Below are 20,055 nucleotides of genomic sequence, written 5' to 3'. Positions count from 1 at the left end.
AGTGTGGTGTGCCGTAAACGGTTTTTCCTGACTATGAGAAAACACTTTCTCTCCAGATCTGCAGATTTCTTGGTTCTGCAATGACAGAGAGATCAAACAGTCGGACATCTTCAGGATGTCTCATTATGATGACACCTGCCTGCTGGAGATTTCCCGAGTTCTCCCCAGCCTTGAAGGAGAGTACTCGTGTGTTGCTACAAATTTGGCAGGAATGGTCACATGTGCTGCCACTCTGAATATTGATGGTGAGTTCAGCAGACGTTCGCATACTAATTGGATAAAACTGACAGGCTCTTACTGCACGTTCATCAGCTGCCAAGAAGGCCCTAAGTCGGTGCATGTTCCTCACAGGATTGATTTTAATTTTAGAATATCATGTGGATTTCCTGTAAGACAAGGTCTGATATGTATAACGTCCAACGTATCGAGAACCGATAGTCAAAGTTTAACAGCACTCGCTGACTACGGTGATATAATGATGGCAGCATGTAAGCACGTTCTGATTGGCCAGGTGTGTTTTAAGTCTCCCTCCATCCGTCCGGAGCCATGAGAGCGTGTTACACAAGAAGTTTACTTACTGGCAAAACATAAAAGGAAGCATCTATTGGCAAGCAAAGCAACCTTAACTGAGCCAATAGAAAGATGCATGGTTCAGCCGGGGGAAGTGGCAAGCATGTCAGCTGTACTGGAGATCAACGCTGCTGGCTGCACAAAGATTTTCCTTTTCTTTTAATATCCTCGTGGAGGACAGAGCCTAGCTTAGCACTCACAAATAAAACTGTTCAATATGTAAAAACATTTAAAATGTCAATTCAGGACAGATCAAATCTCCTGCAGCTGTCAGCGGCTAGCACTGACGCCACATCAGCTCTTATACCGTCGTGGGGAAAACCATGAGCCCTGCTCATGTTACAGTCACTGTGTGCATGACGTCTCCTGGATCTTTGTGCAACCAGCCCTTGGACTGGAACGATTTTCCAGCCACTCCATCAAACTCAGATTTCATACTTTCAGTGCGATGATGTGAGAAACTGACTCGTTTCTGTGAGCATGCAGCTGCTCCACACTGAATCTGCTCTTATCCTCACTGGAAGCATCATCTTAAAGGTCTCTTTGCAATGCATGACGTCTTCTCTCCAACACAAACAGTATTAATGGTCTTTATTGCGAAACTGGAGTTTTCATGTCAGAGGAATGCCGCATGGTTCAGCCACTGCTGGACTTTGGAAATGTTCCTCACACTCAAGCACGGACGTGATCGCTGGCTGTGTTTTTCTGTTTGTTGTTGTTCTGTTCCAGTCGAGCTTGCATGATTGACAGCGGACACCCACCACTGTCCACTCCCTCACTCATCATTATTGATCCTCAACGCGCCACTCCCACTGCACTGTTGGCAACAGGCTGTGACAGTAACCTGGAGAAATCCGTAGCGTGATGATGTGTTGACCTAATTCTTCTACTCTTTCTTATTGCCCAGATAAAAAAGCCTTAGCTAGCGTGTCAAGCACTGGGGCTGAGGCTAAGCTATTTCAGAGACTGGAGGCTCAGAGTGAGAGTTTCAGCTCTCTGTCAGTGGGACAAACAGCCCACAGTGTTGAGTTTACTGAGACGATCACCGAGAGCTCCTCTGTGTCTTGGAGCACGATTGAGATAAGCTCGATGGAGAGGAGCTCTGAGAGCAGCTTTGACTTCAAACTCTCAGCCAGCCCGAAGCTGCTGATGGAAATGAGCGATGTCCGAGTGAAAAGTGGTGAAATGGCAGAGTTCAGCTGCTCATTCGACGGCCAGCCCTTCTCCGGGGTGATATGGGAACATAACGGCGAGAGCCTGGTGGACACCGAGCGGGTGAGAAGCTCTCAGAGCGGTGGCTTTTTGTCCCTGGTCATCCAGGGCGTCGGTGTGGCGGACCAAGGCACGTACCGCTGCACCGCTACCAACGAACATGGCCACAACAGCTCCTCTGCTCAGCTCACTGTTGAAGGTGGTTAATCTTTCTTTTTTTATCAGCCTGTCTCTCCATCTGGTCCATCCCACCTTTCCAGCTGCTCCTCCTGCTTAGTGCTCCCCCACCCCCATGACTTAATATTTAATATGTTATCCTGTAACCTCTTGTAGTGTAATAAAATAACAAACCCTAGTCCAGTTTATCCTCCCCTCCTGTCAGCTTCGCTACGCTAACCTCATCATTCATCCTATTAACCCTTTAGCATTTAGAGTCATGGCCATGTACTCTGTGACCCCTAATTACTTTTCCTAACTCTATTCTTACCCAGCTAAAGAAGCAAATCTCAAAGCAGAAACCCCCATCCCTACCGATTCAGTGCACAAAGTGTTACAGGCACACAGGGAGAGCCCTAGAGATCCCTCTGACCAAGACAAGCAGGAGGTGGTGGAGAAGCCGGGACCATCACCTCCATCTTCCCAGAGACCTCACAGCCTCATCAGCCTGTTGTATTTCCCTGACGTCGTGCCTAATGAATACCAAGGTCATCGCCCTTCCAGCTGCCCCGACTTCCTGATCAAACTCCCCCCTGAGCTGCTGATCAGAAACAAAGGCAGTGGCTCCCTGAATTGCGTCGTGAAGGGGCTTCCCACTGCGTTTGTCATTTGGCTTTACAACCAGTTGAATGCTGAGGAAACTGTGTGTTACTCTGTGAAAAATCAAGACCCCTCAAGCTGTATAAAAGTTAACAATGTGGGACCTGGAAAAGGGGGCTCTTACGTTTGCAAAAATATCAGCTCAGCCGGAGATGCTGAGCGCAGCACAGTGACGAAAGGTTGGCATCTGCATGCTTTTGGTCCTTCTGCTCGCTAAGGCTTCTTTACACCACTCATTCACACTGCTCTTCACCCACACAGCCAGCAGAGGCACACTTCTTCACAGGGTGACAACACTTCTTCAACGAGGTCATAACCACTTTGTGCTCACACCACTTAGTGTTTGAAAAAAAGCCCAGCGGTGCTGCACACTAAGAGACCAAACAGGAGCATGCACAAACGTCAGTTAAACGAAACAAAAAAGGGATGGATGCACGAGCCACCACTGGTTCTAACAGTCTCCCGGGAATCTTTAGGAATGTTTTTAATTTGTGAACATCTGTGTCTTTACAGTAACTACAGAGGAGAAGGTGACTCAGGTCCAGGAGGAGATAAAAGGTAAATATGGCTTTTATCGTGATGTCTCCATCCTTGGTCTTAGTTGTTTATGTTCTTTGTCTACAGGTTGTGTTGGTAAGAAGTTCAAGGGCACTTTTACGAGTTTACTTTGATAACTGAACCAAGTTCAGAGTGGACTCGGGACTTTTATTATCTGACTCTGATGATGTAGAATTTGTTTTGATTGAGGAAAAAGTCTTTGAATCCTGGATGCAGCGTTATAGAAGTTTTTAGTCAAACATGTAAAACACTGCTCCTGTACTGAAGCTGCAGTTTTCCTGTTTTCAGCAGACTGTACTGTGGTTGGAGTGTGAGGCTGATTTAACCTGTGATTATTCCACTCAGTCTTCTCTAGCTCAGCCGTCACAGTGGAAGAGGAAACCCAGGAGTCATACTTCACTGGCATAAAGTTAGCAGACAAAACCAAAACACTTGAACTTGAACCAGAGTCTAAACGCTTCTCCAGCACTTTGGAAAAGAAAAAGGAAAAACCAGTTTTCCTCAGTGAACTTTCTCCGGCAGCTGTGACTGTCGGAGAAACGGCTACGTTTACCGTCAGAGTGTCCGGCTTCCCTAAGCCCACCGTCCAGTGGTTTCACAACGGGCACACTATAACCAGTTCATCCGTGTATACATTTATTCACGAACACGATGAGTACAGCTTGGTGATTAACACAGTTCACAGGGAATGTGAAGGAGAGTACTCCTGCACGGTCAGCAACAGATTTGGCCAGTCAACCTGCACTTCCTACCTGCACGTTCAGGTGAAGGAGCCAGAAAAGCAGGAAAGAGCCGAGGAGAGAACATTTGCAGTGACTGGTAAGCGCCCAGAATTCACTAAAACTATAGAATCTCTTCAGCGGCAGGAGGGAGCTCAGGGTGTCTTCAGTTACACTGTGACTGGAGATCCTCTCCCTGAGGTCCAGTGGCTTAAAGGCACTTCCCACATCCAGCCTAGTGGGTTCTGTATCATTGTGAACAACCCGGATGGATCCGGGTTTATTAACATTAAGAGTGTAAAACAGGAGCACAGCGGCATTTACACCTGTAAGGCCTCAAACCAGTACGGGGAAGCCTCCTGTACTGCAGAGCTGCTGGTGTTCAGGGAGAAAGCTCAGGAAGAGGACACGTTAGTACAGAAAACACAAGGTTTGACGATATCGATGGCAGAACAAACCGCAGAACTCAGATTTCACCAGGAAAGATCCCGGTCTGAACACATGATCTATACCATTAGTACTGGAGACCGACAGATTATTCCCAGTGAAGAGGTGGAAACGCTCAGAGAGCTCAGCATCTCTTCTGCCACCCTTCATCGTGAGCAACTTACCCACCAGGCAGCGGTGCTGCAGTCCCATGAAATAGAGGAGAGGGTTTCATTAGCCCCCAGCCATCCACCTCAGGTCTCAGCTGTCCCTGTTAAACAGCATCACGTGGCTGCTTTCTTATCCTCAGTCCAGGAGAGACAAAAGATCACAGCGCAGCACTCTGAACGGATTCTCAGCCCCGAGGTGGTTGAGCTGGAGTCAGCCAAAGAGCAACCGCCCAAGCTCGTGTCAGCTACGTCTGAGGAGGTCCTTCCCCTCAGCACGGTGAGAGCTGAGGCACTGATAGGTCAGAGTCCAGAACACGTAAAGACCTCCAGCGAGCCGAGGCAACTTGTTACTAGTCACCAGGTCGAGCTCGCTGTACCTATCGCTGATGAAATCTCAGAAGACATGCACAGACAAGAGGAGGAGAGGAGCTTCAGAGTCACAGAGGGGGTAAAGATTTTATACTCGGCTCAGTGTGCAGGACAGCTTCAACTTACAGAAGGACACACTGAGCATCTTCCAGCTTTAGATGCAGACATTAAAGGTTCAGCTGGCAAAGAGCAGCCGAAACCAGTGGTAGCACCAGTGAGTGAAGCCAGAGTGGCTTTATCCAAAGAGCAAAAGCTTGAAACACAAAGACCAGAGCAGGAGAGCATTACCCCGTGCAAAGACATGGTTTATAATTCAGCCGTACAGACCGAAGAGAAATATGAGCTCTGTGCTGATCAAACAGGACAAGTGCCACATGGGGCATTTTCTGTAAGTGTGCAGCCACAGCAGGAGGGAGAACAGCTTCTGAATCTGCAGGTTATCAGTGATCAGGAGGTTTTACTGTGTGAGGGAAGGTTGAGCAGTGAAAAACCTCCAACAGAACAAGCAGAAGCGAGCAAAAGTCCGACTTTGCTGCATTCAGTGACTCAAGAAGAACAGAGGACTGTAGTTTGTGAGGCAGCTTCAGAATTCGAAACAAGGACGAACGCCACCTCCGTCCAGCCAAAGCAAGAGTTGGTGCAACCAAAACGCCTTCAGTCGGTCCATTCTCTAACAGTTTTACCAAAAGAAGGCATACTCGCTGTCACCAAACCTGACCAGCAGGTGGCAGCACAGAAGCTGGAAAAGGCTAGATGGCATGCAGCTACCTCAGAAGAGAGAATGGAGGTCACTGCGGATTACCACAAAGATCTTGACATGTCTGTGATCAGCGCTCAACCACAGCCGCGTACTGAGTCCAGGCCTCTACGCAGCCTTGCTGTGTCCTCCCAGCCCATGCAGCTCCCAAAAGAGACTCCTTTTGTTACGAGCGTCACGCAACAGCGAGCATTAGTCCAGGAAGAGGATTACTGGAATATCATGCAGTCTTTGATCATCACAAACAATCAAAGTCTGGAAGAGGGTCACACTACTAGCTTCGAAACTGATGAAAAATTTAAGCCTGAGATTAAAATTGAGGCCAAGATACCAAAAAAAACAGTTTTCATAGAGGAAAAAGCAATGGCCACCGAAAGCTGCACTATCTTAGAGGCGGCTGAGGGGGACTTTGCAGTCCAGATCCAGGAAGGTCAGTCGGTCCGACAGTCAGTGTTTCTAGAAGAAAAACAAGTCATCGTAGGAGAGCGGTCGAGTGAGATTGGTAAATTCGAGGGCTCCGCGGTCAGTGTTAAGACACAGCCTAAAGGGTTTCTTTTTGTCCCAGAGGCTCAGGATGCTCTGACTTTACCTAAGGAACTGAATTTCATCATTTATGCCCCCAAACCATCTAGTTTGAATGTACGACATCAGCTCAGAGATGCTCTTCACTCAGCTGTGGCCAGTAATCCACCAGTTTTACTGGCTGATGTTGTTGGAAGACTAGAGGCAGCGGAGGTCCATGAGGTCAAGGTTCAGAGAGAGCCCAGGCAGGCTGCATGTTCCTATCTTATCACATCTCCAGGTTCCCCCCTGGAGATCACGCTGACTTTTAAAGGTGATTACCCTCAGACAGCTGACCTTAGGCATGAACTCCAGGTAGCTTTGCATGCTATGGTTTCCCAAGAACAGCCGAGTCTTACATTAGAGCAGCCGGGCACCATGCACACTGATAAGCCTCAAAAAGTGCAGGTCAGCTCAGTGTCCTCCAAGGAGGTGTTGTCTTCTGTGGTGGACTCTGTGGTGGTGGCAGAGAGCGCAGGCAGTTTACTTCCTGCTGTATCTCAGTCTGCAGCTCTGACGACAGAAGCCAGGGCTTCCTTTCAAAGTGCGACACTTCAGAGCCAAACCGAGGTCCACGAGTCCAAGAGCAGCAGGACGGTTAGATCAGAGAAGGACGGCACAGTATGCCAGGCTGAACAGCATGTGGACATTTTTGTCCACAGAGAAACCAGAGAGGAATATCTTTCACAGGCAATCATGATCAGTGAGTCCTCGGACAGTATCACTGATTATCCCGTCATCGTAGATGTTCTGGAGGATGTCTGTGCTGAGGAAAATGGCAAGGCTGTGCTTACTGCCAGTGTTAAATACGTCACCAAAGTTAGCTGGTTTTTCAATGGGAAGCTGGTGAAATCTGGCAAAGAGTTCAAGTGTTTTAAAGACCGTGACACATACACACTAGTTATTGACAACGTTGTCAAAGACCACCATCAAGGAGAGTATGTCTGTGAGGCTGAGAATGAAGTCGGCAAGACGACGACATCTTCGAGGCTGACTGTGGTGCCACGAGGTTTGATGATGGGAAATTCTTTGATATCATCATCATCCACTAACTTCACGCTAGGGCTGCTCAATTAATCAAATTTTAATCTCAATTACGATCTGGGCTTTCAACGATCATTAAAAATGACTGAGCCGATTATTAGCCCCTCCCTCGTGCTTTACTCTCGCGCTGCTCCGTGTGGCAAATCGAGCGCACCTCTCTGCATTTCGAACACTCGTCACAACAATAAGAGGACCCGAGGGAAGCTCGGAAAGCTAAGCAGAAGTTATATGGAGAGGAGAGTGACTGCCGTTGGTTGAAAAGAGGTAAAAAAAACTTCAGTGGTGTGGAAACATTATGGGTTCGGTCAGACGTGGATCAAGTAGACACAGTGTGTAAACTTTGCTACGGTGTCGTAGCTGCACCAGAGCAACACTGCAAAGTTCACTAAACATAGATGTTTACATTTTTCATTTGTTTCTTATATTGCAAACATTTGCACTGTTATCAGTATTTGCACTATTTATTATTATTTTTCAAAGTCATTATTCAACACATTGTAATTGTAATTGTTAACCCTTTAAAGCCGGTCAGAGCAGCACGCTCCGTTTTGCGTAACTATTTTTAAATCCCTGTAGAACCGGAACCGTGTAAGCTAGCACAATAATTTGTTTTGCATAGGAAACCGGAGGAGTTGTACTTACATCTTATGCCATCAGCTTGTCCTCGGTCACGGTTTCCTTCCACATATAGTTTTGCAAAAATTGCATAAAAAGCGCTTGCAGGAACAAAAACATAATATTCCAGAAACACACTTTGCAGATCCGATCAGCTGTTCGTAACACTTCCCACATTGAACAAGACGTCAACGAGAACTATCGCATGTCCGTCATTTCCTGCCCGAAACAGGAAGTGACGTCATTTTCACGGAAAATGTATTTTTTTTACTTGTAGGCCTTAAAAGCCTATACTGGTGTTTTTATAGGTCATGTTTGACTTTTCTGAATAGTTGCTGGGATGCTTAGAACTCGAATTGCACTGCTGGAAATAGTTTATTTTGATGCACCTGCTGTTTTCTTTGCAAATTTGCATCATAGGATTGTTTTTTTTGTTTTTCCTGCAGTATATAAAAACTGCTGTATCTCCAAAATAAAACTATGAACACACTCAAGATAAATTTCCTGTGGTGGGAAACTATTTTTTGCAACTTTTTTGTATTTAAAGTTTTGAGGGATAAACCTCTTAAATTGTCAATTTTTTTGGAGTTTATTGCACTTTTTTGCAATTTATGTCGTTACTATGGACTTAATGCATACATATTATTAAAATATGGGCTATAACAGTTGTATAGCAACTTGAAATGCTCCCAATGGCACTACAACATGTAAAAAAAATAATAATATAAGCTCTGGCGGACTTGGTTCTATAGTAGGTCTTAAAGGGTTAAATAAATATCGTCAAATAATCGAGATCTCAGTTTCAGTGAAAATAATCGTGATTATCATTTTTGCCATAATCGAGCAGCCCTACTTCACGCTGTGGTGAACGTCTGCTGTCTGCAAACCTCAACCAAAACTCAAAGTTTAGGAAATGAGCACAAAGGCAGAACTGAAAATGGCTTACAGCAGGGGTCCCAAAGTCACGGCCTGTAAAACTGACGAATGTGTGCACTTATGTCTGCATTTTTACTTTGTTAAATACGAACACAATGATAGCAGAAGTGCTGCCACGTGTGTGGGCAGACAGACCAGTGACGCCTCATTGAACTACGAAATAAACACAATTAGTGAGGAAAAAACGTCTCGTTATAAAATATTTGAAATTTGAAAAACAAACATTTTCAGAAGTATTTGTGGGAGTTTGCTTGTTTGCTTTTCTTGTTCCACTTCAACACTAAGGTGGCCGTCCAATGAGAGGACGCTGCCAGCCCACAGCTCATTTACCTTCGAGACACCTGGCGTGCAGTTTTTTTCAAAAGAAAAGCATTTGGACTTTGAGGCTTTCGGCAGACAGCAGTGACATGATCACATCCCACTCCATCTACTCCTCTACAACCTTCACAGCCAAGCAGTCTCCTTTGACCACATGCCTTTAATCATTCATGTTTGCATGCCTTCTCTCCTTTTGTCGTCACAGACTTCCTGTTCATCACTTCAGCCTGTTCATTTTTTCTCCTCCACTTTCATCCCACCATAACTTTGTGTGTCGCTTTCCGTCCCAGGTTCACTTCATCACCGTCTCCAGTACAAACACTAATTTTTGTGTCATTTCAGCACCTGCTGTATATTCACATGTTCTTGTTGCCTTTTTCTCTCTTTTGCAAACACAGTGAAGCCTGTGTTCAGGAACAGAATCGTCCCAGTGGAGATAAACATCGGCAGCTCTGCCAAGTTTGAATGTGAAACTGAGGACGCTCCAAACGTGAGCTTCAAGTGGTTCAAAGATGGACACCCCATCAAAGAGGGTGAAAAGTGCAGGATTATCAGTCGCTTCAGCGCTTCCTCCCTGGAGCTTCTGAGGACAACCAAGGATGACAGTGGCGAATACACCTGCAAGGCGTCCAATCAGCACGGCAGTGATGAATGCTCCGCCTCCCTCGGTGTCACAGGTAAGAGCAGTGCATTTTTCCTTCTTCTTGGCTGGTTGAGTTTGGAACTCATGTTGTTTTCATTCCCCTCCGAGGGGATGAATGGCGCGTTTTCGTCTTTGTGCTGGCGTTTTGTTTGTGCAATTGTTTCTTGCCCTGTTGGTTTGATTTCGGTTAAGGTAAAACTTATTAACACTGATTTGTTTCTCTTCTTCTTAATCCCTGTAGAACAATTTCCTCCTGTCTTTATAAGTAAGCCTGACCCTCAGACTGTGTATGTTGGAAAGAGGGCTGTAATGCAGTGTGTAATAGCAGGAACTGCTCCTCTGAATGTTGTCTGGCTTAAAGACAACCAGGCCTTACCCAAAGTGCCCGCACACTACCAGAGCTCTTGTGAAAAGAATAAGCACACTCTTGAGATACCCAGTGTTGAGGCAGCTGACAGCGGGCTTTATGTGTGCAAGGTATCTAACAAAGCTGGGACAGCTGAGTGCCACACGGAGCTGTGTGTTATCGATAAACCCAACTTTGTAAGGCCCCTGGCTTCAGTCGCCGCTGTGGTCGGAGCTGCTCTGCACCTTGAGTGTCAGGTGGATGAGGACACTGGAGTAACTGTCAGCTGGACCAGAGATGGCAGAAAAGTCCACCAGTCTCCCGACTATAAACTGTTGTTTGAGGATAAGACAGTTACTCTTGATATCCTAAAGACCACACTGAAAGATTGTGGAAATTATGTGTGTACAGTGGCAAACGAAGCCGGCAGTGCGTCTTGCTCCACCACGGTGAAGGTACAAGGTAAGAGCTATCTAGTTAAGTTTCAGGGAAACTGCAGCATTTGTAACTTTTGCAAATCTGCAGTCCTGGAAGTTAACACAGTTCAATTCTCTGGTGTCCATTTTAGATGATAGACAGCGACTTAAATCTCTCCTCTTTCATTGCGTGGTTGCTGTTTTTAAATGCAGTCTTTGACTTCACAATAGCTTTTTGTTAACCACACACCTCTGCAGAGCCACCCGTCTTTGTAAAGCGGCTGGAAGCCACAACGATTTGGAAGCAGGGCAGCACCGCTCGCCTGCAGTGCACCGTCAAAGGATCTCCCGAACTCCACAGCACCTGGTTCTTGAATAACAGTGAGCTGTCCACTGGTGGCAGACACGCTGTCGGTCTGAAGGACGGTGTCGCCACTCTCGAGATACACGATGTCCTGTTGACTGACAGTGGAAACTACACCTGTGAGGTTCTCAACGAGTGCGGGTGTGAAAGCTGCAGCATTAAAGTAACAGTGAAAGGTGTGTCGAGTTTTTGGCAACAAAAGGCCCAAGTCTGTGCAAAAACACATATAACCGAACTGTATGTTCCCTTTAGAACCTCCGTCATTCAGAAAGGAGTTACTGTCCACCGAGGCAGTCAGAGGGTCGGTAGCTGTGCTGCAGTGTGAGATTGCAGGCTCTGCACCGCTCGAAGTGTCTTGGAAAAAGAATAAGAAACGCCTGTCCTCAGATAAGAAGTACAGCATAGTGTCACAGGGATCGCTGGCCTCTCTGGAGATCCAGTCCTTTGAGAGCGCTGATACTGGTGAATACGAATGTGTCGTATCCAACGAGGTTGGGTCAGCAACCTCAAAGTCAGTACTTAAACAAAAAGGTTAGTGGTGTAAAAAAGGACTTTCATTACAGCGTCCCACAGTCTGGCAGGTGTTGACATTATGATACCAATCGTGTTGTTTCAGAGCCACCTGTGTTCTCAAAGAGGATTGAGAGCGCTACAGCAGTTTTGGGAAATACAGTGAAATTACAGGGAACCCTGAAAGGTTCAGTTCCCATCACCATTAAATGGATGAAAGACTCTGAGCTCCTCAGAGATGATGATCCCAACATCAAAATGTCCTTTGTGAACAACATCGCTAGTGTTTCCTTCTCATCTGTTGAGCTGAAGCATGGTGGGAAGTATACTTGTCTCGCTGAAAATGAGGCAGGACAGCAAAAATGTGAAGCTATCTTAACTATTCAAGGTTAGAAAACATTCCCATTACAAATGTCTTCAGAGTTCAGATCTAACTGTTTGTTAAGTGTAAAATTCAATGTGTTTTAGAACCTGCTCGGATTTTAGAGAAAGCAGCCTCCATCAGCGTGACTGCAGGCGACTCTGCCACGCTGGAGTGCACCGTCTCTGGAAGCCCTGAACTCAAAGTGAAATGGTTCAAAGACGGCAAGGAGATGATCGGTGGTCGTAAATATAAAATAGCAGTTAAGGAGAACACTGCCATTTTAAAGATTCTCGCAGCAGATAAAGGTGACACTTCCGAGTACAAGATGGAAGTGTCCAATAAAGTTGGAAAAGATGAGTGCACGTGCTCGGTTACAGTTATAGGTCGGTTTTAGTCAATAAAACATCATTAATATCAATTTGTCCGATCAGCACAAGTGGAGCTTGTAATATGTTTGATATACTTCCCTACACAGATCGTGCAGTTCCCCCGTCCTTCACCAAAACTCTAAAGAAAGTGAATGGGAGCATTGGCAGTAATATCACGTTGGATTGCAGGCTTGCTGGATCTCAGCCGATGGCTCTGTCTTGGTACAAAGACAATAAAGAAATCCACAGCGATGCAAAATATAAGCTTGATTTCAGTGAGAGTACAGCCTCTGTGACAATAACTGGCCTGGATCAGAGCGATGGTGGAGTTTATACATGCAAAGCTTCTAATGATGCTGGAGAAAAAGAAACCAGTGGTACTCTTTCCATCAAAGGTCAGAGAAGCTGCATTACCTCAAGTTAAGCAGTAGCCATTAGAGATCAGCACAGGCTTAGTGACAGGGTGTGAACTGATCTGCTGTATTTCTTCCCAAATGCCTCCAGAACCTCCAGCCTTTACCTCGAAACCTGAATCTCTTGATGCATCCCCGGGATCACACGTTGTCTTAAAGTCTGACTTTACGGGATCGGCTCCACTTACCGTTAAATGGTTCAGAGAGGAGAAAGAGATTTTCACTGGGGGAAAGTATTTCATAAAGAAAGACTCCTCTTCCAGCTCCCTGGAACTTCATTCTGTGAAACCCAGTGACTCTGCCAAATACACATGCCAAGTATCCAACGACGCTGGGAAGGTTGACTGCACTGCAGCGCTCTTCATAAAAGGTGCAGAAAAGCTGCTGCTTTCGTTCTTTCTTTAAAAAGTGTTAAAAAGCTGTTTTCCTTTAATTAACCTCTTTATCCCATCTATAATTGTTACTCTTGATTTACAGAAGCCCCAACATTTACGATGAAGCTTGAACCTTCAAAGCTGCTGAAAACAGGACAACCTCTGGAGTTGTCCTGCAAAGTGCAGGGCACTCCTGTTATTACTGTCACATGGTTTAAAAATGGCTCAGAAATGGTTTCAGACCGCAGACACAACATGACCTTCGATGGCTCGTTGGCCAGTCTGGAGGTTGAAAGTTGCTCTGTAGAGGATAGTGCAGATTACGTCTGTGTGGCATCCAGCGAGGCCGGCAGGGAGCAGTGCAGCAGCTCAGTAACAGTGAAAGGTTGGTTCACTCTTCACCGGTCAAAGACTCCGTTTCCAACACCAAGATTAAACCTGGTTCAAGACGCAGGTCTTCATCTAGGTTTAGTTTGTGAAACTTGCTAATTGATTTTACTCTTGTTGCTGTCCTCAAACTTTACATTTGTTTCCATCTAAAGTCTGGTCCACATGGGTTTCTCACATGTTTGGTGCTGCATGCATTATATGGACGTCAGTGCAGGGTTTAGTTACTCTCCATCAAAGCAGAGACTCCCAGAAACAGTATATTTGTAAGAAGCTAGGAGGGGTTTCTGGCCTGACTGTTGGTGTAACTGGTTGTCAGCCATGTTATTAACAGCTGACCTTTTCGTACAGATGTTTAATGGACAGACTGCATTAACTGACAGTGTGAACTTGTGTTTTGAATATGCCGTGCCATGCTAACCCTATAAATCAAAAATAAAGAGCCAAGCAGGTTATTCAAATGCTCTGAAATGTCCATGTTTTATGAGGGTGCGTTGGCCCTTTGCCTCAGCAGATGGTCTAAAGAAATAAACCCATGACACATTACCTGTAACCCAAGGATTACCAGTCATTTAAAAACCACTGTCTGCTACAGGTTCACTGTTACTCAGAAAACCTAGAAACTAGAGTTTAAAGGCTAAATGAACTCTGTGGACCAGACTTCCCACATCAGACTAGAATTATTTCTTCATGCCTGTAAATGTAATTTTATTCTCTGTTTTGTAGAGCCTCCATTGTTTGTGAGGCCTTTTGAATCAGCTGAGCTTGTTACGGAGTCTGAGATTATCTTGGAAGCAATCGTTTCAGGTTCCCCTCCATTTGAAATAAGCTGCTTCCTCAACGATAAGCTGATCAGAAATGACAAAAGACATAAAATCAGCGTGGAAAATGATACAATCACTCTTCAGATCTCACACTGTGAGGCCGGAGACGAAGGAACGTACAAGTGCACTGTTTCAAACGATGTTGGGGAGACATCTTGCTCTTGCCAGATTTCTCTAAAAGGTTTGTGGCGGGAGAGTTTGCCTCGCTGCATGCGTCCACTTTCATTGCAAAGGTTTAGGATTTCAGTTTCATTTAGACTGCCTGTGAATGATGACAACATATGTGTTTTCTCACTAGAACCACCATCATTTGTTCAAAGACTAAAGGATATGTCCTGTATTGTGGGCTCTGAAATCTCCATGAAGTGTATGTTGTCTGGGTCACTTCCCATGACTTTGTCCTGGATCAAGGACGATCGTGAGCTTACGGAAGACGAGCATTTTAAGATGTCCTGTGAAACCAAAAGTGCCATGTTGAATTTGAAAAATGCTCAGTTGTCACATGGCGGGAAATATGTCTGTCAGGCGCAGAATAAAGCCGGGACCCAGAGATGTGCCGCGGTGCTCATAGTGACAGGTTTGTACGATGTTCGTGGGTCTCAATCGTCCGCTTTTGCCTTTGTGTCGAGCTCGCCGCTTCATCTGTCGCATGCAGCGCAGTGATCAAAACTAAGTTACCTTTGAATCATTTTGTTATCGCAGAGCCAGCAAGTATTTCAGAGCACCCAAAGTCCATCAGTGTAACCCATGGCGACCCAGCCAGACTTGAATGCAGGTTTTCAGGCACTAAACCGCTGAAGGTCAGATGGCTTAAGGCGGGAAAGGAGCTGCCGTCAGGACAGAGATACAGAATACAGAGCACAGACACGAGCTCTGTGCTCAAGATGATAAAAACAGAGAAGAGCGACGGCGGTGACTACACTGTCGAAGTTTCAAATGTTGCTGGGCACAGTTCCTGTGACGCATCAGTCACAGTCTTAGGTCGGTTTGCCCAAAGCTTTGTTGAATCTGTTTGCAGTTCTTTCTACAGTCACCCTGACAATGTTTTTTTCAACTTGTATGTAATAGATCAGATTATTAAACCGTCCTTCACAAGGAAGCTGACAGAGACTGATGGTATAAAAGGATCGTGTGCTCATCTAGAGTGCCTCGTGTCTGGTTCTCTGCCGATGACGATACAGTGGTACAAAGATGAAACAGAGATCCAGACTTGTCAAAAATATAAATGCACGTTTTTCGAAAATGTTGCTTTCCTGGAAATCGGCTGTCTCGACAGTAGAGACAGTGGGAGCTACACTTGTGTGGCTGAAAACGAGGCAGGATCTGCCCAGTGCTCCGGGAGTTTGTGTGTTAAAGGTTTGATCTCATGCATCATCAGTATTTTTTCAGTTTTTTACAGACTTGTGTTGTATGACAGCATTTTGGGGTTTTTCCACCAACAGAAGCACCACGCATTCTTGAAAAACCGGACTCCAAGAATGCGTTGCCTGGATCAAAGGTTAGGTTTACTCTTCGTGTCTCTGGCACACCTCCGCTCGCCATCAAATGGTTTAAAAACAAAAAAGAAATCCTTCCGAGTGCCAAGTGCTCTGTAATCAAAGACAACACTTCAAGCTCCCTAGAGCTCTTCTCTGCCAAAACCTCTGACGCTGGAGAGTATGTCTGTGAAGTTCAGAACGCTGTGGGCTCCGCTTCATGCAAGGCAGCGCTCTTTGTAAAAGGTTAATATTGGAGCTTCATCCTTTTCTTCACTTTGAAAATGATGACCGTCTTTAAGTCGCTTCTTCATGTATTTATTTCAGAGCCCCCATTTTTCACTGAAAAACCTGAAGCGGTGTCATTAGTGAGTGTCGGAGGCAGCAAGGTGTTTGAGTGTAAGGTTGCTGGTACCCCAGAGATCTCCATGAAATGGTTCAAAGATGGAGTTCAGATTCGCCAAAGCCTCAAATACAAGATATCATTTTTTACCTCTGTTGCCGTTTTAGAGGTTTGTGTAGTTAGTCAACAAGACAGCGGGAAATACTTCTGTGAGGCCTCCAACGAAGCAGGCACGGAGAGTTGCATTTTTGAGCTTGTAGTGAAAGGTTGGTTTTCTTTTCTCTGTTTATGTGAAAATTAAGATCAAGTTGAATGCTAAGTTCTGTATGTTATTATTTTTAATTGATCCAAAGGTTTCTTTAGAGCGCTTTGCTTTGTTATTTTCAGAGCCTCCGTCATTTGTTGAAGAGCTATCATCTCTGGAAGTCGTTAAAGGTTCCACGGCAGCGTTTGCTAGCAAAGTTGCAGGAAGTGCTCCGTTCAGTGTCACGTGGTCTAAAGATAAAAAGGCAATTTTGTCCAGCCAAAAGTACATTATTGTTGATAGTGAAAATGTGGGCTTAAAAATCCAGGACTGCGACGTGGATGATGTGGGCACCTACCAGTGCGTGGTAGCCAATGAGGTTGGGAGCTGCTCTGGCTCGGTGGTGTTGTCTCTGAAAGGTTGGTTTTATCGATGACTCCACACTCAATGTGTTATATATGCTCTGGTATTACAACAGTGTCTTCTCCCTGTTAGTGCCTCCAAAGTTTATTGAGAAGATAAAGAGTGTCTCCGCTGTTGTGGGAGATGCTGCAGTGTTTCGTTGCTCTGTGGAAGGGCCCCTGCCACTCTCTGTGCTATGGAAAAAAGATGAAAACTGGATCCAAGATGATCCGAAGATCAAGCAAATTTTCCAGAACAAAGAGGCCACTCTCAGGGTTCTTGCTTGTGAGGCTATTCACAAGGGGAAATATACCTGCCATGTTGTAAATGAGGCTGGGCAAGATGTGTGTTCAGCAACACTGACTGTGCAAGGTACATTTACTTCAAGCAGTTTATCTAATATTAGGCTGATTTCCAACTACACCAAGAAGTACATTTACTTCTTCTCTTTTTGGCATCTTAGAACCACCAACGATTGAAGAGAAACCGGAGGTTGTTAAAGTGACTTGTGGAGATCCAGTTAGCTTTGAATGCAGGGTAGCTGGAACTCCTCATATAAGTGTGAGATGGATCAAAGATGGCAACGAGCTCCATTCGAGCAGAAAGCATAATCTCTGCTATGGGGGCAACCTCAGTAGACTTAACATAATGTCCTCTCAGCTGGAAGACGGTGGAGAGTACATGTTTGAAGCCCAAAATGCAGTTGGGACTTGCAGATGTAAAGTGAAGCTGGTTGTTTTGGGTTGGTAGACACCTTTCACTCTTGGTTTACAGCTTTACATGTGTATTTACCACAGTACAAATAGAAGACACGGATATTTGAAGGTTTTCTCTGACATTAATTATCTTCTGCTATCATTTTAAACAGAAGAGTTGATTCCTCCCACATTCATTAAGAAATTAACAAACATTCAAGGAATCATGGGTTCAGTGGTGACCATGGAGTGCAGAGTAACCGGTTCGCTTCCTCTGACTGTTGAATGGAGCAAAGGGAAACAAAAGATTACAGAGAGCTCCAAGTACAAACTTGTACACACTGAAAATAGAGTCTTGCTGGAGTTAAAACTTACTGGGAGTGTTGACACAGGAGAGTACTCCTGCAAAGTTACCAACAAAGCAGGCAGCTGTGTGTGCAGTGGAGTCCTCACAGCTAAAGGTTAGCATTCAAAGTTTATGGGTTTATCAGCTCACGGGCTCTTAGTCACATATCATCATCATTCTTCTCTGTTGGTTTTAGTGCCGCCAAGATTCATAGATGAGCTTGAGTCTCAGGCTGTTATTCCCAAGTCTGACGTATTCTTCAAAAGTGTCTTTGAAGGGACGTCTCCGTTTATGGTGAAATGGTTCAAGGATGGCATCGAACTCATCACTGGGCCATCGTGCAGAGTTAGACTGGAGAAATATTCCTCCTCTGTAGAGCTCTGCTCAGTGGGCACTCTGCAGTCTGGGATTTATTCCTGCCAAGTTAGCAACGAAGCAGGCACGGCGAAAAGTGCGGCACAGTTACTGGTGAAAGGTTGGACTATTCTTTTTTTGTCCACCATCATCGCCGTGCATTTAACTCCATCTTTTTTCTCCATTTTTCACAGCTCTTCCCTGTCTTCATGTGTCTTTTCTTTGCTTTATTGCCTTCCAGAAATATCTGTGTTATTTTCAGAGTCCCCTGCCACAGCAGCCAGTCATGTGTCTGCATCCTCCATCCGTCCCATTACTGCTCAAGTGCTACTTTATGCTGAGGATAGTAACTTGATATTTTTCTTACTTTGCAGAACCACCTCAGTTTGTCCTGAAACTGCCTCCCGCTACGTCTGTGAAACAGTACGAGGGACACTGCTTTGAATGCAAGGTCACCAGTGTACAGTCTCTGAGAATATGCTGGTACAAAAATGACCAACAGATAACTGATGGAGGCAACTATAAAACAATGTGTGTTGACTCAACTGCATACCTCCAGATCTCCAATGCAACATTTGACGATAACGGAGTTTACTCTTGTGAGGCTCATAATGATGCTGGCAGTGCAAGCTGCAGCAGCGTTCTCACAGTTCAAGGTCAGCTTTTGAGTGGAGACTTGGCTTGTGGATTTTGCCTCCTCTGAACATATGTTGCATGAGGAAAAGGATAATTCCCTGTGTTGGAAGCTTGGATTCGCTGTTTCTTTCTGCAATCGTGTCTTTTTTCTTCAAAATCAAATTTGTCTTCCAGTATGTTGGGGAACACGATGTAACCTACTCTCCTATCATGAATATTAGGACTCTCATCATGAGCTTTTCTTTTTCTGTTTAACCCTCCACAGTATTTCTATTGGTTGAAACTGTCCGGATGAACTGCTTGCTTCGTGTTACGTCTTCATGAATGCTTCATCTGTTAATATATCTCATTGTATTTTCTAGAGTCCCCCTCCTTTGTTAAAACTCCAAGCCCTGTGGAGGGCATAAAAGGCAAAGATGCTAGTCTGCATTGTGAGATGTCTGGCACCCCACCCTTCCAGGTTAACTGGTACAAAGACAACAGGCCACTAAAGGAGGATAGAAAATGCAAGATGGTCAATGTGGGCAGCTTTGCTACACTTCATATTATAAAGCTGGAGCAAGATGACGCCGGGCTTTATGAGTGCAGGGCGTCGAACAATGTAGGAAGTAAATCGTGCCAGACTGTCATTACTCTGAAAGGTTAGTGTGATATTAGTGGTCATTTCCTCAAAGCTTGGCCACGTGCGATCACCTCTCCTCATCTGTGATCTTTCCATCACTGTTCAGAACCACCAGTGTTTGTGGAGAAACTGGTCGATCGGTCAGTGAGACTCGGTCAGCAGCTGACGCTGACAGCTACCGTGCACGGCTCGGAGCCACTGACTGTGTCTTGGGTTCAGGACAAAGATCATATTCTCAGAGAAGATGACAACAGGAGGATCACCTTTGAAAACAATGTGGTTGCTCTCGTAGTGCCCCAGGCTGACTCAACCACAGCTGGTAAATACACCTGCCAGCTGAGGAACGACTGTGGAGCGGTCGAGTCGGTCTCTCAAGTGACGGTTCTAGGTTTGTAGAACTCCAAAGTTAATTGCATTACCATTGCAATTAATTACCAGGATTTCTTTAGCCTAATGCGTTCTTGCATAATCTTTAGAACCTGCTGCTATCGTGGAAAGCCCGGAGCTGTTGAATGTGAAGTCAGGAGAAACTGTATCTCTTGAGGTAACAGTATGTGGCTCACCAGAACTGAAAACTACATGGTTCAAGGGCAACAAAGAGCTCTCTGCTAATGCAAAGTATCATCTGAGCTTCAAAAAGCAGCTTGCCACCCTGAAGATTCTGTCTGCTGACAAAGCAGATGCCGGAGAATACACACTACAGGTTACGAACCACGTTGGAACATCCTCTTGCAAAATTAAGCTCACAGTCTCAGGTTTGTGTTTTTTGTGTTCGCTGCCGATTTGTGAGCTTGTCTTCTTCTTGTCTTCTTCTTTTTATAAGCAATCAGCTCTCCATGTTATTGTTTCTTTACAATA

At 45.3% G+C, this 20,055-nt stretch overlaps 1 protein-coding gene across 1 annotated transcript in view; it reads left to right on the top strand.

The window, feature by feature from the left end:
* The window catches only part of LOC113007498 (titin-like), a 175,495-nt gene that overhangs the window by 24,939 nt on the left and 130,501 nt on the right, over positions 1 to 20,055 (top strand). The window contains exons 38-63 of the mRNA XM_080290769.1: positions 57 to 245; positions 3,112 to 3,156; positions 9,470 to 9,748; positions 9,956 to 10,522; positions 10,735 to 11,016; positions 11,093 to 11,371; positions 11,457 to 11,738; positions 11,819 to 12,097; positions 12,190 to 12,477; positions 12,587 to 12,865; positions 12,973 to 13,254; positions 13,983 to 14,261; positions 14,379 to 14,657; positions 14,783 to 15,061; positions 15,149 to 15,436; positions 15,523 to 15,801; positions 15,883 to 16,164; positions 16,286 to 16,561; positions 16,638 to 16,916; positions 17,008 to 17,286; positions 17,413 to 17,700; positions 17,782 to 18,060; positions 18,314 to 18,595; positions 18,938 to 19,216; positions 19,304 to 19,585; positions 19,674 to 19,952. Coding sequence (XP_080146895.1) covers positions 57 to 245; positions 3,112 to 3,156; positions 9,470 to 9,748; positions 9,956 to 10,522; positions 10,735 to 11,016; positions 11,093 to 11,371; positions 11,457 to 11,738; positions 11,819 to 12,097; positions 12,190 to 12,477; positions 12,587 to 12,865; positions 12,973 to 13,254; positions 13,983 to 14,261; positions 14,379 to 14,657; positions 14,783 to 15,061; positions 15,149 to 15,436; positions 15,523 to 15,801; positions 15,883 to 16,164; positions 16,286 to 16,561; positions 16,638 to 16,916; positions 17,008 to 17,286; positions 17,413 to 17,700; positions 17,782 to 18,060; positions 18,314 to 18,595; positions 18,938 to 19,216; positions 19,304 to 19,585; positions 19,674 to 19,952 — 7,260 coding nt within the window. The remainder of the gene's footprint in view (positions 1 to 56; positions 246 to 3,111; positions 3,157 to 9,469; positions 9,749 to 9,955; positions 10,523 to 10,734; positions 11,017 to 11,092; positions 11,372 to 11,456; positions 11,739 to 11,818; positions 12,098 to 12,189; positions 12,478 to 12,586; positions 12,866 to 12,972; positions 13,255 to 13,982; positions 14,262 to 14,378; positions 14,658 to 14,782; positions 15,062 to 15,148; positions 15,437 to 15,522; positions 15,802 to 15,882; positions 16,165 to 16,285; positions 16,562 to 16,637; positions 16,917 to 17,007; positions 17,287 to 17,412; positions 17,701 to 17,781; positions 18,061 to 18,313; positions 18,596 to 18,937; positions 19,217 to 19,303; positions 19,586 to 19,673; positions 19,953 to 20,055) is intronic.

This window comes from Astatotilapia calliptera, chromosome 16 (genome assembly GCF_964374335.1).
Source record: "Astatotilapia calliptera chromosome 16, fAstCal68.1, whole genome shotgun sequence".
NCBI classification, from domain to species: domain Eukaryota; kingdom Metazoa; phylum Chordata; class Actinopteri; order Cichliformes; family Cichlidae; genus Astatotilapia; species Astatotilapia calliptera.
This window is presented reverse-complemented; position numbering and strand designations above follow the sequence as displayed.